Consider the following 18,899-nt stretch of genomic DNA (forward strand, 5'->3'; position numbering starts at 1 on the left):
TCTTCTAAGTCTCCCACACAGATGCAGGGCCCCAAGCACTTGGGCCATCTTCCCATTGCTTTCCCAGGCCACCAGCAGAGAGCTAGATTGAAAGAGGAGCAGCTGGGACACAAACCGGCACCCACACAGGATGCCACTGCCACAGGCGAAGGCCCCATCCACTAGATCACAGCACTGGCACTCCCATTTTTCTACATGCAAAATCATTCGTAGTTGCATCTTTCCCATTCACTCTCTTCCTGTGTTTCTACCTCCCTAGCAGCAGTTCTGGAAGACCAGAGAACAAAGGCATAACCACCATTTTTTAAACAATTCCCTCTTTCTCCTAGGAGCTTGTAACGAATTATGAAATTTCAGACTTTTGAGGTTTTCTATATGACTGTGAAAAGTAGAGGAAGAGACCACAGATAGAAAACTCTATTAAAATGTACCAAAATTAATATATGACAGCTATTTTTCGTAAGAAGAAAGTTCACCCATAAGGAAGCAGTTATAAGTATTTATTGAGGGCCTACTCTGTGCTTAGATGCCATGGAAGATAAAAAATTCAAGACAGAGTCTGCTTTCAGAAAATGTGTATTTTAATTGTAGACTAAAAAAGAAAAGATAGCATCTATATTTGCTCTTATCTACACACACACATACACACAAGTACTGAGACACAAAGGAGAGTCATCACAGTAAATCATAAGTAAACCATAAACATCTTCAGTATCACTAGAATCAATTAGAAAAAATATATATTTTCAATAAATTTTTTAATCTTCAGATACAAGAATTTTTTCATGAAAAACACTGATTACTTATCTGTCTCCCTGTTTAATTATCAAATATTATATAAATATCTATAAACTGAATGAAGAATCAGAGGCAGTCACATTGCAGAAAAGGACTTTCTATGGTTTTCTAACATTGGCTTAAGAAGCAAGTTATTTTAAGAGTTTAATCAAGGAATTACTTAAAGTTGATCTGTTAACATGTCAAAGACTTTCAATCAAACATGTAACACTGCTGAAATGAAGAAATACTTCCAGTATAAATTGGACGATAGTGATAAATCAGTGCTTCCTTCTCTTCAGATGGAGAATCAAAACGATGATGGTTTTTCTGAGCTGTAAGAAAAAGAAAGTACGAATTTTTAAAAAGATTGAATGAGAAAATTATCAAAAAGCTACTTTATAGCTTTATAGTATAGTATTTCTTCCCACAATCAGCAGTAAGTGGGGGAAAAAAAAAAAAAAAAAAAAACACCAAGAAAAACGCTTAGAAAATTTTCCCCAATACAGCAGCGCCTGATACAGAGCAGTTACCTCCTGAGAGCAGCTTATTATCCTGCAAAGATCTCAAGGGTTACCTGCTCCCCATTCATTCAAACTTATTAAGTGGCTACGTTGCTTAAGACAAAATCTGGAGCTGGAAAATACAAACAAAACAAGAGCCCAACGCTCAAGAACTCCAACCTAGACCCATACAGAAATGAATCAGATGTGATGTTTTTATAATTTATCTCCATTGAACTGCTAAAAAAGAAACTGGTAAAACTGAGGCAGATAGAGATAATGCAGAAATAGGAGAACAGTATGAGACATAGTGAGAAAGTTGGGCATAGCTAACGTTTGAATATCGTGGGGTGAGAGCTCAGACTTTATCCTAAAGTCAAAATGAAGTAAATACAGGCTCTTCTGGTATTTTTAGAAAAAGAAGGACACTGGAAGATAAAGGCCAAATAGAGAGCCATGTATTTAATACTGCCACCCATGCTGCTTTTCGTTCACTCCTACTCAGGACAGGGAACAGTTTCTTTGGGTTAACACTGCATATGGGAGATTTTTTAAAACACATTTAGAATTTTTGTCACTGAATGATCCTTTCAACTGTGCATAATTCTAGAGCAGAGTGAACACAGTAGGACATACTTAACTTTCCAGTAAGGGCGGGAGGGTTGAAAAAGACAGGATAAGTGTGGAGATGAAATGAAAACACTGCTGAATGAGGTCTTTAAATGGCTTGACTCACCCAAGTGAGGCTCCATCTCTTGCAAGTTCTGTCCCTATCTCTGTTTTATACTTACCTTGCTCAACTAAAAAGTAAGCAACTACAATCAAATCCTCAATTTTATCCTCAAACAAAACATAGTATGAAAATGTCTGTGTTTTCCCACCCACACCCAAAAAAAGACAAAGCTTATTAACATTCTGCAATTTGATAGCTTCAGACAGGCTGCCTTAAAATCACAGACCAGTAGGCATAGAACATACCTCAAAACATTCATGGAAAATAGAATTATAAGGTAAGTTTATTTGAGCTTAATTTGGGGCAAAAAACTGAAATCATGTACATGGTGTTGGGGTCTTCAAAAAGTTCCTGGAAAATGTGTATTATGAAAAAACATGCATGGATTTCAAATTCTTTTAAAGATTATTTATTTGAAAGGCAGAATGATGGGGAGGGAGGGAAAGAGAGAGGGAGGGAAGGAGGGAAGGAGAGAAGGAGGGAAGGAGGGAGGGAGGAAGGGAGAGAGTGAGAAAGAGAGAGAGAGAAAACCTTCCATTTATTGGTCTGCTCCCTAAGTTGCTGCAAAGGTCAGGTTGGACATGGTCAAAACTAGGAGCCTGGAATTTTATCAGGGATTCCAACATGGGTGGCAGGGGCCCAAGCACTTAGACCATCGTCTGCTGCCTTCCCAGGCACACAAGCAGAGAGCAGGATCAGAAGCATACCAGCTGGGACCCAAGCTGGCTCTCCGATTTGGGAAGTCAGTATCCCTAAGTGGTGGCTTAACCCACTGTGCCACAACACAAGACTTAGATTTCAAATTTTTTTGCACCAAAATAAATTTATTATCTTTTAATTCCATGTCTCCACTTGCTTTCTGAAGTCCCTTTGTGTATTCAATTTATATCACTGTCTTGAAAAAAATCAGCTAAATCTCAGGGAACATTATAATGAAAACATCCTTCCTTAAAAAAAAAATAGAGTAATGAGAGAGAATCTAAATAGGGACTGTTCAAGAAAGAAAAAAAGAACCCAACATTCTTTATGCTTTTGTTCAAGAATTCAGCCCCTGTAGTGTGAATGACACTGTTAAATCAAATAACTAAGTGTCCTGGTTTTACTTGAGTACCTAACATCTCAATTTCAGGCTTTCATATGATTTAATATTTTTTATTATTTTTATTTAAAGTTAAACCTATCAAATGCCCTAAACAGCACTCTGGCCTCAGAATCAGCCTCAGAATCAGCCCTCATTCATTCGGATCTGGCTAAAAAGCCCATGAAAGTTTCTCAGGCATGGAAAGCCAAGACACTTGGAGGGAAAAAAAAAAAAAAAAAAAAAGACCTAAATGAAAGATCTCTGTGCGTGAGATCTCAGCGGAAAGAATGGGCCATCAAAGAAGGAGGTACCTTTCTCTGAAGGGAGGAGAGAACTTCCACTTTGACTATGACCTTGTCTAAATAAGATCAGAGTTGGCAAACTCAAGAGGCTTCCATAGCCTTGGCAGCTCATGACAAGAGCTTCAGGTGATTACTGATGCCATAAACAAGAGTGTCAATTGTTAAATCAACAATGGGAGTCACTGTGCACTTACTCCCCATGTAGGATCTCTGTACTTAATGTGTTGTACTATGCGAATTAATGGTAAAACTAGTACTCAAACAGTACTTTATACTTTGTGTATATGTGTGGGTGCAAACTTTTGAAATCTTTATTTAGTATATACTAAGTTGATCCTCTGTATATAAAGATAATTGAAAATGAATCTTGATGAAGAATGGGATGGAAGAGGGAGTGGGAGATGGGATGGTTGCGGGTGGAAGGAAGGTTATGGGGGGAAAAGCCGCTATAATTCAAAAGCTGTACTTTGGAAATTTATATTTATTAAATAAAAGTTAAACAAATTTTTTTGGACAGGCAGAGTTAGACAGTGAGAGAGAGAGACAGAGAGAGAATTATAGACAGTGAGAGACAGACAGAGAGAAAGGTCTTCCTTCCGCTGGTTCACTCCCCTAATGGCCACCATGGCCGGCGCTGTGCCACTCCGAAGCCAGGAGCCGGGTGCTTCCTCCCAGTCTCCCAAGCAGGTGCAGGGCACAAGGACCTGGGCCATCCTCCACTGCCTTCCCAGGCCATAGCAGAGAGCTGGACTGGAAAAGGAGTAACTGGGACTAGAACCCGGGATGCTGGCGCCGCAGGCGGAGGATTAGCCAAGGGAGCCACGGCACTGGCCAAAAGTTAAAAAAATTTGTAAAAAAATAAAGTTAAACCTATACAATAGAACATTTATATAACAAAGAGTATACAAAATTTACAGTGAGAGTAATTTCCTTCAAAACTATACTAGATTGATAAGATTATGTATCCACATAGTACCTTCAGAAACAAAGAACTCTGCTAAATAAAATGCAGCCTTCACAGCATTGGGTGCATGGGAAATGCCTTTTAATTTTGCCCACTCATAAGGTGCTTTCTCAGGATGCCACTGAACACCATATACTGGATACTTATAGCCTGTAATGAGAACACAAACTAGTATTAAGAACAGTTTAAGATGTCACATAATTTTTCATGTCTAATGTAGAATAGTATTTTATAAATGACTACAGCACACAAAGTAAAACTGTACGTATTTTCTCAGACAAAAAAAATTTCTTTTCATAGTCAATGCAAAAAATCTCAATAACATATTTCACTGGTCTGTGACCTTTTACAACTTGTAATATGATTTGTTTTCCCAGATAATCACAGTAAGGTAAAATAGTTGAGCCTTGGAATATATTCCAGTTCAGTGGTCAAAAACACATTTTAGTAGACATATAAGTTTCTCCCATAGGTCTCTTTCTCTGCCTTTCATATCATGAATTCTCCCCCAAACGACTTATTCATATGAAAATTAACTACACCAGCACTTTCAGTGTCCTTTTACATAAGCCAATTTGTCTACACCTAAATTGTGTGTCTTTCTCAGTCTATAGAATGATTCATGACTTTATGGTATTAATTCTTAAAACAGTTTTTTTAAAGTTTATGTTAAAGACTGTTGGTAACAATTCAATTCTTTTTACTTCTACTATTACTATTTTACTTATTTCCTTGAGACGGAATGACCATGTGTCCACAGTTGTTGAAACAGAAATGGGCAGCCATTGGTTCATTATATTACTCTCTGTACTTTAACATATGCTTGAAAAATCCATAATGTTTAAAAAATGTGAATATGCATAATATTTACCTTCTGAAAAGTTTACATACTCAACTCTTCTGTTTTTTTCTCCTGACTTTAATAAAAGAAAATATTCCCTCTATTTTTTTTTTATTTTGGAATTATAACCATCAAAAAATAGTTGAAGAAATGATGAGAATTAGCTGAAAGTAGAGACATCTAGGTGAAAGAACACTGTAGAAAGATACATAAATGCACAAACACAACACAACACATACTGATATTTCGAAACAAGGGAGATTTTCTCTCTTTATTTAGCTGCATTAAGAAAGGACCAATGCAGGTTCCTGACAACTGCAGGACAAAGTATTAAGAATGGAAAGAAAAAATGAAATAACAGACCATCTCATGTGTTCCTTTCTTTCAGGTGTCAGGAAATGTTCAGGTGGTAAATTTTTCAAATGAGCTTGTTATGACAACATAGCAGGAATAGAACTACATGAAGCCTGATTCCTTGACTTCCAACCCAACACTCTTTCATGTAAATATTCATTTTTTTTACACCTGTGAGGTTTACTCAAAGTCCTAGAAACACAGGAGAATAAGTACAGTTCCAACTCTCGATGAGTTCTTAGAGTAGAGGGAAAGATAGACTATGAACAAACACGTGCAGTAAGAAACATTCTTAAAGGGCACAAAGCAAAGCAAGGAAGACTCTGAAGATGCGGAGGAATAATTGAAGATGATCTCGGGGAAATGACAACTGACCCAAGTTTTTCAAGATACTGAAGACTTCCTCAGAAGGCAGGATGAGGAAGGGAAGCTCTCAAAGAGGAAAGACGACGAGAAAAAGCACAGAGGAGAGAAACAACGCCATGTGGAGGGCTGTGTGCACCAAACAAGTACTCTGTGTGTGTATATACTGAACAGGTCACCTTATTCCTATGGCTACCGGGGAAGACAGGGGAGAGCACGGAGTTCATAATCAGGTAAGTCCATACTTTAACCTCCATTGCTAGAGGAGTCACTGAGAAGTTCAAGCAACAGAGTCAGACTGGAATTTCAGAGGGATCACCAGTGGTTGCTGCAAGATGGGTTTGTGGGGTGGTTAGGAGGCTGCAGCCACAATCCAGTGGAAGGTGATTGTTTTATTAATGTTTATTTGTTTGTTTATAATTTTAAAGACAGAGCAACAGAGATGGAACGAGAGGCTGATCTTCCATCTGTTTCCCAAATGCCCACAACTGCCCGGGCTGTGCCAGGCCAAAGTCAGAAGCCCAAAACTCCACCCAGGTCTTCCACATAGCAGGTACAGGGATCCCCATACTTGAGCCATCATCTGCTGCCTCCCAGGGGCATTAGTAGAAAACTGAATTAGCAGTGGAGGTGGACTCCATCCTATGCACTCCTATATGGGATGCAGGTGCCCAAAGAGATGGCTTAACCCACTGCAACACAATGCTTACCTCTAAAGGTAGTTAATGCTGGGGTAACACAGAGCAGGCTGGGTACAGAGGAAGAAATAGAGCCAAGAAGGATATGGGAAGCAGAAATTGGCAGAGATGTTTTAAATGTGTGGAGAATGGGGGCAGGAGGTCAAGGACAGTTCCCAGGTTTGGTGAATGGCAATATAAACCAACTGAAGTAAATACACAAAGAACAGGGTTAGAGAAGATGATAGGTTTACCTCAGATTAGGTTGATCAACCTTCCCCCAAAACTGTCCAGAAGTTATCTCTAAATTCTTAGGGGTTACTTCTCTACACAAGCAAGCCAGTGACATAGCCAATCTTTAATGCCACGTGACACTCGCACTTTATTCTTAGTCACTCCACTCCAGTACTCCAGCCTCTCAGGTGATGCTAACCATGCTCACCAACTCAGAAAGACAGGGTAAGGAGTCCATTGGGAGCACAGAACAGATGGAAGACCCTCCTTCTTGGGGGGTCCTTTTCTATTTCTGATTTCTCCTGACAGCATCAAGGCTGTTCACAGAAGGACCCACTTAAGTTGATAGTCGTCGAGTCTTCCAAATCAATGGAAACCAGGGTACAACAGATTCTCCTAATGTGTCACTGTTCACAGTTCACCTTCCAGTGTGAATAAAGGTTAATATTAATAAAGGTTAAACTGCAATATCCTTATTCAAAGTTAAAAATCTACCATGGCAACTCGGCAAGCTATCATCAGCTACCACAATTTTCTCATTTAACCCTTCTCATCAGGACTCAGGGACCATAAAGAATGCATTGGGATTAAAAGATCACTGATCAGGCAATCCACTCACATGACAACCAGAATGATCACTCTATTTCCCCGTTTTTGTCTCCCTATTATTGTTCATTTGACAACATTTCTTTCTTCACCTTCTTTTTCAATTTCTAAAATTAAGAGATTCCACTTGGAACAATGAAAAAAAAATACATACTGTTGAAGAAATAACATGAATACCTGATTATCGCCCAAATAAACAGAACATGATCAAGACTTTCACAGACCCTCAAAAGTCCTTTCCAAATTGCATTCCCCTTTCTGCAGCACAATGAAGATCACTCTAGAAAATCATTCATCACCCTATCCTTTCTCTGGATTTACCACTAAACAATATATCATTTCCTTTTTGCCAAGTCTTGAATATCATAGAAAGGAAAATATTTAGTATGTATTCCCTTTGATTTGCTTCTTTAACTAAAAAAATTGTTTCCAAGACTTATTCAGAGTGATGCATGCAAGTGTGCTCATCAAGTTTAACAGCTGTACAGCATTCTACTTCATTAATTTAGTGATACTTTGCACTGTTTCCCATTTTTTTGCTACCCTGAATGATAATGCCATATACATTTCTATATACATCAAAGAGTTTCACTAAGATGTTTGTAATCAAGAAACAGAATTGCTAAGTATTAGGACTGGGGAATGTTCAACTTCATTAGAAAATGACACAAAGTTCCCAATATGATTGTAATCAATCTTAAGTGCATGAATGCACCCACTGGGTCACATCCTGGGTAGTGCTTATTATTAGCACATAACCAAATTTCGCCAATTGGGTGGAACTAGGATGGTTTTTCACTTTGGTTTTCATTTCTTACACTATCCTCCAGATTCCAAGCTTTCTTTCACACACTTTACATTTCTATGTTGTATCCTGAATGTTTCCTTCAGATCTATATTCTATTCTAGTTCATTAATCTCTCTTCAACTGGATCTAATCTCCTGATTATCTACTGAGTTTTTATCTCAATCATATTTTCATTTCTAATAACTGAATTTGGTAGTTTTCACATCTGATTGTTTCATGCTTATTTTTTTCAAGTGTCCCTTATTTCTTTAATACTTCAAATATGATTATAATGTATCATCCTTTATCTCCTTATTCTAATATCTAGGGTTTGTGCACGATTATCTCTACATCAGGTGCTTCTGCATGTTCTCATGGATGGTATTTTGTTTCCTTCTGCACCAGTGATCTTTTGGCTATGAACTACTCACTAACCTTCAAATCTCATATGGGAAATTCCTTGAAGCCTAGGAGGAAATTCTAAAAAATAATTAAAAATAATTAAAAAATTATTTACAGTTGTCTCTGCCATGGATGTGCAAGAGCTATTGATCTGAGACAACATCACACAAAATTCTTGTCTTGAGATCTGTCCAATGCTATAGTTAGTATAATACAGGCAACACTGGGTGTCAAGCCTGTCATTATGAATGGTGGTTAGAATTATTCACTCTCCTACCCCTAATCCACTGCCTTAGTTCTCTATGCAGTTCTGCACATGGTTTTCAGGTGTATTCTGGGTTCACCCTTATATACAGGTATAGACTTTTAGGCACTGCTTTAGCAAAGATTTTCCATGTAGGGGTCCCCAAGTTTTGTCTCAAGTTCTCCTAATTCAACAATAATGCTGGTTTAAATATTCCAAACAATGTGGAGTTTAGGGACTGGGTATCCTTATTTTCTTGCCACTTCATCCATGTACTTAGAAAGATCTCTACCTGTATCATATTTTCCTATATGTGCTGTCTGGAAGAGAATCTGTCAAGGTACTTATTTAGCAATACTGCTAGAAAACAGAAGTCACTTTCTTAATTTATTTCTCTGTCCCCTTTCACTTATTCTTTACTTTTCTTCTTCATCCTCTAATTCTAAAAAATACCCAGGTAAAATGCAGATGATTTGGAACATGGACAAAACATGCCTCTTGTCTTCAAAAATGCTCTTTCATCATCAGGTCCCAAAGTAACATGATCCCATTCACGTAAGAATATACATAAAATGAAAATAATAATAGAAAGCAGATGAAATAAAGTACATATGTCACAATGATATATATATATATATATACCTTCCAGTGTTGAAATAAACTCAGTCTTGCCATCTGTATTGGTAGTCAACACATTGAAAAACTTCTTTAATTTTTCATTGCTTGTAAAATTCTAGAACACAAAAATAAAATGAAATAAAATGATCAACATTGAAGGCTCTGCAGTCAGATACAGAAAGAGAAATGCAACAAAGAGATAAATATACTGATGTGTCCAAGGTTCTGATGCCAGCTATTCCAAGCCAGTTATTTTTAAATATTTTAATTTCATTGTGTAATTAATGTGATACCTTAACGGAGAGACTCCACTTGTGGAAATTTGCAGTCAGAGGTTCTATTGCTAATGACAACAGCAGTTCAGCAGGAAAATTCTGGAACATTCTACTCTGTAATGCACCTGAAATAATGTAAGCACAACAGAAGTAATTTAAAAAAAAGAAACAATAATTTCCAAGATGACACTTATCTGAAGCCATTACTAGGACATAATCAGGATGACTAGTGCTAAGCAAAACACATCATTTCCACAGAAGTATCCCAATCAAGCACAGAATATGTTTAACATAAACTCAAATACACTCTAGACTTAGCATTCTTCTCCTAGAATATTAATATGAGTAAGTATAATTCTTCTGATATGAGAACTAGCAGGTTAGTCATCGAATATGTACAGAATCCTAACTCAGCTTCCCTAGACAGCTCTGTAAAACAGGTAAGATTTTCCATATATATATATATTTGTGCCCCCAGGAAAGGATCCAAAACTTAGAACATATTTTCAAAGGTATCTGGGACTTAAAAACACAAACAATATAGATTAATAACAACTAATCCAAGAAATTTCTTCTCAATAATCAATTAAGGAAACAACATTAGCCTATCTTAGTGGTCAAGGCTGAAGGCTCTGAAGTCAGACTCAGAAATGCAACAAAGGGATAAAAGTCCTGATGTGTCTAAGACTCTAATGGCAGGTATTTTAAATCAGGTCCCTTTCTTGCTAATGGCTTTCATAAGAACCCCAGTATCTTGGCCGGCGCCGCGGCTCACTAGGCTAATCCTCCGCCTAGCGGCGCCGGCACACAGGGTTCTAGTCCCGGTCGGGGCGCCGGATTCTGTCCCGGTTGCCCCTCTTCCAGGCCAGCTCTCTGCTGTGGCCAGGGAGTGCAGTGGAGGATGGCCCAGGTGCTTGGGCCCTGCACCCCATGGGAGACCAGGAAAAAGCACCTGGCTCCTGGCTCCTGCCATCGGATCAGCGCGGTGCGCCGGCCGCAGCGCGCCAGCCGCGGCGGCCATTGGAGGGTGAACCAACGGCAAAGGAAGACCTTTCTCTCTGTCTCTCTCTCTCACTGTCCACTCTGCCTGTAAAAAAAAAAAAAAAAAAAAAAAAAAAAAAAAAAAAAAGAACCCCAGTATCTTGAAACATTCTTTTTGTATAAACTGAGTTTCTAGGACACATAACCAAAACAGCATGGCCTGATACTTCCCACAGGGTTTTTAACAATCATTGAGATGATGGAAGAAAAGCTATCAAAAGTATAAAGGGTGGTTTCTGTGTAACTACAGTCCTTCTCAAATCCTTAGAACAGTTTGGCCAGCGCTGTGGTGTGGCAGGTGGAGCCACCGCCTGCAGGGCCAGCATCCCATGTAGGTACAGGTTCGAGACCTGGCTGCTCCACTTCTGATCCAGCTCTCTGCTGTGGCCTTGGAAAGCAGTAGAAGATGGCGCAACTCCTTGGGCCCCTGCATCCACGTGGTAGACAGGAAGAAGCTCCTGGCTCCTGGCTTCAGATTGGTGCAGTTCTGGGCGTTGCGGCCAATTGGGGAATGAACCAGCAGATGGAAGACCTCTCTCTCTCTCTGCCTCTCCTTCTCTCTGTGTGTAACTCTGACTTTAAAATAAATAAATAAGGGCCGGCGCCGCGGCTCACTAGGCTAATCCTCTGCCTTGCGGCGCTGGCACACCGGGTTCTAGTCCCAGTAAGGGTGCCGGATTCTGTCCCGGTTGCCCCTCTTCCAGGCCAGCTCTCTGCTGTGGCCAGGGAGTGCAGTGGAGGATGGCCCAAGTCCTTGGGCCCTGCACCCCATGGGAGACCAGGAGAAGCACCTGGCTCCTGCCATCGGATCAGCGCGATGCGCCGGCCGCAGCGGCCATTGGGGGGTGAACCAACGACAAAGGAAGACCTTTCTCTCTGTCTCTCTCTCTCACTGTCCACTCTGCCTGTCAAAAAGTAAAATAAATAAATAAATAAGTCTTTAAAAAAAATCCTTAGAACAGGAATAGTTTGTAAAATTCAACAATCTATAAGAATCATTTTCTACTTAACAGCCAGTGGTATAATAAAGAATCACCGGCTGCTCCACTTCTGATCCAGCTCTCTGCTATGGCCTGGGAAGGCAGTAGGGGATGGCCCAAGTCCTTGAGCCCCTGCACCTGCATGGGAGACCCAGAAGAAGCTCCTGGCTCCTGGCTTCGATTCAGTGCAGCTCTGGCTGTTGTGGCCAGTTTGGGAGTGAACCAGCAGATGGAAGACCTCTCTCTCTCTCTCTGCCTCTCCTTCTATCTCTCTGTAACTCTGACTTGGGTACTTGGGTCTCTGCCACCCACGTGGGCAACCCAGATGAAGCTCCAGGCTCCTGGCTTTGGTCTGGTCCAGCCCAGCTGTTGCAGGCATTTGAGGGGAGTAGAAGATCATCAAAGATTGTTTGTGTGAGCATGTCTACATCACCGTGCCTTTCAACAATCTCTCTCTCTCTCTCTGCCTTTCAAATAAATAAAAAATTGTACATGGGGGAAGAAAAAAAAAAAATAAAGAATCTGTCTGGTCTTCACCCTGGGTTCCTGATGGGAAACTAGTACTAAATCTCTGGGAATTTACTGAGTGTCTGTTACTCTAATGAGGTGACCCAAACTGGGCTCCTAGATTATGTCAGGATGGATGATCACCTGAAAGACTAATCACATAATTAGAGGCTGTGAACTGTGAGCCAACCCAACCTCCAGAGATGGAAGAGGGGCTGGAAATTGAGTTTAATCATCAGGCCAATGATTCAATCAATCATGCTTTCATAATGAAACTCCAGTGGAAACTGCACATCGATTCTCAACAGAGTTTCTGGCTGCTGAGCAAATATAGCACTTTTCTTGTTCACCTGATTGGTGAGCAAATTCTTATATTATCAAATATAAGAGAATCCTGAAAATATCAATATTTACAATAGCTGGTAAGAAGCTCTCTGCTGTGGCCTGGGAAGGCGGTGGAGGATGGCCCAAGTGCTTGGGTGCCTGCACCCGCATGGGAGACCAGGACGAAGCACCTGGCTCTTGGCTTTGGATCTGCATAGCTCTGGCCGTAGCAGCCATTTTGTGGGTGAACCAATGGAGGGAAGACCTTTCTCTCTGTCTCTCTCTCTCACTGTCTAACTCCATCTGTCAAATAAACAAAAAATTTTAAAAAAAATAGCTGGTAAGAAATGTGGGTGGGCCGGTGCCATAGCTCAATAGGCTAATCCTCCGCCTGCGGCGCCGACACCCCGGGTTCTAGTCCTAGTCGGGGCACTAGATTCTGTCCCGGTTGCTCCCCTTCCAGTCCAGCTCTCTGTTGTGGCCCAGGGTGCAGTGGAGGATGGCCCAAGTGCTTGGGCCCTGCACCTGCATGGGAGACCAGGAGAAGCACCTGGCTCCTGGCTTTGGATCAGGCGGTGCACCGGCCGCAGCAGCCATTGGGGGGTGAACCAATGGAAAAAGGAAGACCTTTCTCTCTCTCTCATTGTCCACTCTGCTGTCCAAAAAAAAAAAAAAAAAAAAAAAAAAGAAATGTGGGTGGCCTGGGGATGTGACTTGTGGCTGGCATCTGAAATAGGTTAGTCTTCTTGAGGGTCATACACTTTAACTTATGGAGTATGTGCTAACTCCAGATGGTGAATGCCAGAATTAAACCACAGTATATCCATTTGGGGTTGAAACAGTATACGGACAAGGAAAAAATGGTGACACTATTTTAATAGCTAGCATTTACTTTAGTTATATTTAAAGCACTCAACACACTAGCTGGAAAACATCATCTTATTTAATTCTCACAGAAAACCCTAAGAGGTAGACCCCAGGCAAGTAAGAAAATTGAAGCTAAAAGAGGTTGAATCATTCTCCAAGGCCAAAGTGAGAAAGCTAAGACTCAAAATGATGTCTAATTTTAGAATAAGAGAATCACACATGGTCCGGATATTACTAAGCATCATAAACAAGTTCAAAGGTGATTATTCACATCTTTAGCCTGTGTAAATAATTTAAAAATTAATGGCATAAACTCTTTTTACTTTGACATTTGCTGCTGATTAATCCTGATCAGTAAATGCATCTGAAAGGGCTGAAAAGCATATTCTTACCCTCAGTGAAGTTCAGTGGCAATTTACGTGAAATAGTATCTGTGAGCGTTAATAAGCACTCTCCACTAACCAGATAGGAAAGCTCTTCAAATCCAAGGCATGTGCCCCACACAGGAAAATAGCCTCCATCATCAAAACTCTTTGCAGAGCAAAAGAAAGACAAAGTTAAGTTTATTTAAACCTTTCCAAACAAAAATTACACACAGGGTTTGTCATTACTGGGCAGAAACCTGGGTTATGCATGGATTTCTGAAGAATTCTCCAGGACTAGTAAGTAGCCTATCATTCCCAAGCTCCCATGTAGTCTGGAAAATGTGATCTGTGGACAAACTATGGGTTTTCACCCAAAGACTGTAAGAAGCTATAGATCATTTAGCCTAGATCTTCAACATTTCCAAATAAGAATCTCAAATATATAAAGCAGTTATTTAGGAAAACATTTAAGGAAGGGGGAGGGAGTGTTAGCAACATACTAAGGCCAGAAAAATTAGAGAATTGCTGTTAATAGTTGAGGGAAGAAACAGTAGGCATCCAAGCTAATGCAAAGGAGAAGTTAAGAGTGTATGTTTCCTAGAAAAATGTGAGGTCTAGGGTACCAGGGAAGAAAGGTTAATAGGGAGGCCAGCATTGTGACACAGCAGGTTAGACTGACACCTGCGATGCCAACATCCCATCTGAGCACTGATGCTGGCTACTCCTTTTATGCAAAATCCAGTTCCCTGCTAATGTTCCTGGGAAAGCAGCATAAGATGGCCAAGTGCTGGGTCCCTGCTATGCACATGGAGGACCCAGAAGTTCCAGGCCCAGTCTTGGCTGTTGTGGCCATTTGGCAAGTGAATCAGCTAGAGATCTCTTTCTCTCCCCCTCTGTCTAATTCTGCTTTCAAATAAATAAATACACTTCAAAAAAAAAAGAAAAGAAAGGCTTAATAAGTTATATTTCAAGAGGAGATGAGAATTAATAACAGGGACAATGTCTGGGCTGTACAAGAACAAAAGAGGACAAAGGGGGACACGAGAGTCACTTAGTGCTGGAGGATACTGCTCAATTAATGAGCAGCAATAAAGAGGCCCAGGCAAAGTGGGGCTCCAACAGTTCCCTGGAGGCCTAGACTACGTGAAGCACACTGAACGAGCTGAACGGCCGCTGATTTCTTGAAGAACAGAGGTCTCCCAGGTTAATGGGAGGGGGATCATTGTATAAAGAGCAGTTACATATGCTATAAGAAAGGATCATTCTCAGGGAAACTGGAAAATCCCATCTAGAACAATAGGAAACAACTGGTAATAATAATAGATAGAATTAAAAAGGAGAGAATGTTCCAACATGGGAAGTAGTCCACACAGCAGATTCATAGAATGACAATCGCTTTAAGAAACACTCTGACCTCAGAATCAGCCCTTAAGGCATTCAGATCTGGCTGAAAAGCCCGTGAGAGCATGTCAGGCATGGAAAGCCAAGACACTGTGGCAAAATTTATTCTACATGAAGGATCTCTGTAAGGGAGATCCCAGTGGAAAGAAGTGGCCATCAAAGAAGGTTGTACTTTTCTCCGAAGGGAGGAGAGAACTTCCACTTTGCTTATGGCCTTGTCTAAATACTGACAAAGTTTGTAGATTCAAAAGGCTTCCATAGCCTAGGTGGCTCATGTCAAGAGCCTCGGTTGATCACTGATGTCATATGTAAGAGTGTTAATTGTTAAATTAACAACAGGACTCACTGAGCACTAACTTCCCATGCAGAACTTCTGTCATCAATGATTTGTATTATGAAAGTTAACTGTAAAGCTAGTTCCAAAAATGTGTGTGTGTGTACAAATTGTTGAACACTTTACTTATTACAGAGTTGGTCTTTTGTGTACAAAGTTAATTGAAAATGAATCTTAATGGAGAATGAAACTGGCAAAGGGAGAGGGAGGAGGGGCAGGGATGGGAGTGTGGGTGGGAGGGCAGGTATGGTGGAAAGAATAACTAGATTCCTAAAGTTGTATTTATGAAATTTGTATTTCTTTAAAAATTAATTTTAAAAATTTTATCTAACCAAAAAAAAAAAAAAGAAAGAAACAGCTGGTATTTACCTGTATAGCCAACTTGTAAAAGATCTTGGCCACATGGGCATAGTCTGAGCGTACAAGGTTAACACTTCCTCCAGGGAAAAGGACTCTGAAACAATATCAGATAAGGTACATTCCTCCAACTGTGCTCCCACCATAGAAAATAAACAATCTCTTCATCTTACAACAATTTTTTCCTAAGCAGGAAAGTACTACAGAAAATTAGAAAATGAAGACAAAAACATAAAATACTGACAAACACTAACATTCAGAAATAACTGCAGTTAAAAATACTTTTGGGCATATTCTTCCAAAACTTTTTTGATAAACAAGAATTAAAGAGAATGTGGAAAAATTAAAGGTCAATAAAGGGGAAGGGGCAGAAGAGTGTCATCAATGATTTGTATTATGAAAGTTAACTGTAAAGCTAGTTCCAAAACTGTGTGTTTTGGAAAGAAATCAAAGACAAACAAAAGTCCAGATCTATGGCTAGGTTTATATTAAGGTGATTAGTGCTGTCAAATTCAGCTCCATAATTGTGTGTGGGTATTAGTTCATAAATTACTTTTCTAACCATAAAGAACAAACTGGTCTTTATAAAACAGTATTTAGGTTATAATTAAATACCATTAAGACCATCATCCTGAGATCAATTCAGAAATAAGTATAGGGGCTGGTGCTGTGGTGCAGTAGGTTAATCCTCCACCTGCAGCACTGGCATCCCATATGGGTGCCCGTTTGAGTCCCAGCTACTCCTGTTATAATTCAGCTCTCTGCTGTGGCCTAAGAAAGCAGTAGAAGATAATGCAAGCACTTGGGCCCTGCACCCATGTGGGAGACCCAGAAGCAGCTCCTGACTTTGGAACAGCCCAACTCTACCATTGAGGCCATTTGGGGAGTGAACCAGCAGATGGAAGACCTTTCTCTCAGTCTCTCCCTCTCATTATCTGTAATTCTGTCAAGTAGATAAATTAAATCTTTTTTATAAAAAAAGTATAGAATCAGAAAATGTTGAAAACAAAAACTATGAACTTTCTAGAAAAAAATCAACAAAAAAAGAAAAGTCACATATTTGACTTCATTTTACTTTGTCTATAAAGGTAAAATATAGAAAAAGCTTATTATGCTTCTACATCAACTTTTATAATTAACTTAAAAATTAGTATAGGTGTTGAAATAAGGATGTTCAGAAGAGGTTACAAAAGTTGGTTTAAATATCATAAAATTTTGAAAATATTTCACTATGAATTCAAGATATGTAAAATATCATTTTTAAGACTATTGTTCATTCAAGAAATATATTCTATTTCTCCCATGAGTCAGGCTTAGTTCCAGCCTTGAGAGACAAAGATGATCAGTTTTTGCTGTTAGGAGGATCAAAGTCTAGGAAAAAAAAAACATACAAATATCTGTTTGGTAAAACATGTGCCCCAAAGCCATGCAGAAAACCCTACAATTAAAAGTGCTTCATGAAGACTCATAAGCAGTTCTTCTTTCCACTAACACAATATTTTAAAAGCCACCTCTGAGCAAATTTGATATACCTAATGCTGAAATCCTTTTATAACATAAAACTCAACTGTCTTTCCTAGATGACAAATACCTCTGAAGCAAGGGTCTCTTTTCATCTCTGTACTCCCCCACAAGATAATATGAGGGCCACTGTGTCATGGGAGCTCAATAAAGGTGTTTAGAAGTTGCATTAGAGTACTGCTCATTGACTTCTGACAATCAGACACCATAAACGCGGTCCCTGGCTTTCTCCGCTCCAGAGCAAGTAGGTGCCTGTGTGAGAGAGAATACGTAGGGAAGATAGAAAAGCGACTCCTTTATCAGCTGAAGAGCCACTGCTGTCTTCCCTGAAGGCACAGTGGACATCTGGACAGGCTGATTACCAGAAATATGTATTCTGCCCAAAGTATAAATACTTAAGGTTCCTTTCCAATAGGAATGCAGGTGGAAAGAGAGAAGGGACGAAATGACTCAAAAGGTGTATTTCTGAGGCTCAGCCATCATATTCTCTCCAGAACTTAGCTTTCATTTTCTGTGCCAAAGCACCTTGCACACACTGGGTGTTGTAAATGTTTAACCAAACTGAACTCATGTTCCAGTAAATATTTATTGAACAGGACCAAGAGCAAATGATTTTCTGAACACAGCTTTCTTGAAAGGCAGTAAATGAATAGGTTAAAAAAAGGTAAAATAATAATAATAAAGCTCTTCTAAAAATATATTTACAAAGACTCCCTCTTGGATGACTCCCAATAAAAACAACGACTGTGAAAATCTGTTGGGTTGGGTTGATTTGATAGAAATACATCATGTAGATCTCCTCAGTCCTATCATTAAAACAAAAGTGAATGAGAAACATAAATACCATTATGTACCTTTCTTTTCCCACATAATGTTGTTCACAACAGTGCTCCAAAGTAGCATCAATAGTTATCCTCATTTTGGAGCTACTGCATAGCATTCTATTAAATGCAGTCTATTTTAGTTCCCTCGTTCCCAACTTTAATGACTTCTAAATTGGGGAACTGTCAAACACTACTACAGTGCATACGTTTGGGCGTAAGTCATACTTCAAGGGGCTAGGGTGGGCAGTATGGATAAAATCAGGGTATTTTTAAAAGTTCATGGAAAATGGAATTGAAATATAATGTACATTGCTCACAAATTTTTGATGTGGGTTCATATATTAGTAAAATAAAATTCTTTCTCAAAGGTGATATGAGTTTCTAACTTCAATAGACATTGCAAATTGCCCCCCAATACTATATAAATTAAAATCCCACTAATATTTCTAAGGTGTTAGTGTGAATACTTGTTTCCTGCCACCCTCACCAAAGAATATTAGCAAGTTTTCTAATTGTTGCTAACCTAACAATTAAAATGATCTTAATGACTAACCAGCTTTCATTCCTTAAAGTGAGAGTAATGATGAACAATTTTTCATATGATTAAAAATCTTCTA

General features: G+C 39.4%; 1 protein-coding gene across 1 annotated transcript in view; it reads right to left on the reverse strand.

The window, feature by feature from the left end:
• Positions 1-560: 560 nt before the first annotated feature.
• GGH (gamma-glutamyl hydrolase) overlaps positions 561-18,899 on the reverse strand; it is a 28,368-nt gene continuing 10,029 nt past the window's right edge. Inside the window, exons 4-9 of the mRNA XM_002710524.5 lie at positions 15,950-16,034; positions 13,873-14,011; positions 9,780-9,886; positions 9,511-9,601; positions 4,373-4,510; positions 561-1,112 (exon numbers count right to left, since the gene is read on the reverse strand). Coding sequence (XP_002710570.3) covers positions 991-1,112; positions 4,373-4,510; positions 9,511-9,601; positions 9,780-9,886; positions 13,873-14,011; positions 15,950-16,034 — 682 coding nt within the window. The 3' untranslated portion in view covers positions 561-990. The remainder of the gene's footprint in view (positions 1,113-4,372; positions 4,511-9,510; positions 9,602-9,779; positions 9,887-13,872; positions 14,012-15,949; positions 16,035-18,899) is intronic.

The sequence above is a fragment of the Oryctolagus cuniculus genome, chromosome 6, assembly GCF_964237555.1.
Source record: "Oryctolagus cuniculus chromosome 6, mOryCun1.1, whole genome shotgun sequence".
In the NCBI taxonomy this organism is placed as follows: Eukaryota; Metazoa; Chordata; class Mammalia; order Lagomorpha; family Leporidae; genus Oryctolagus; species Oryctolagus cuniculus.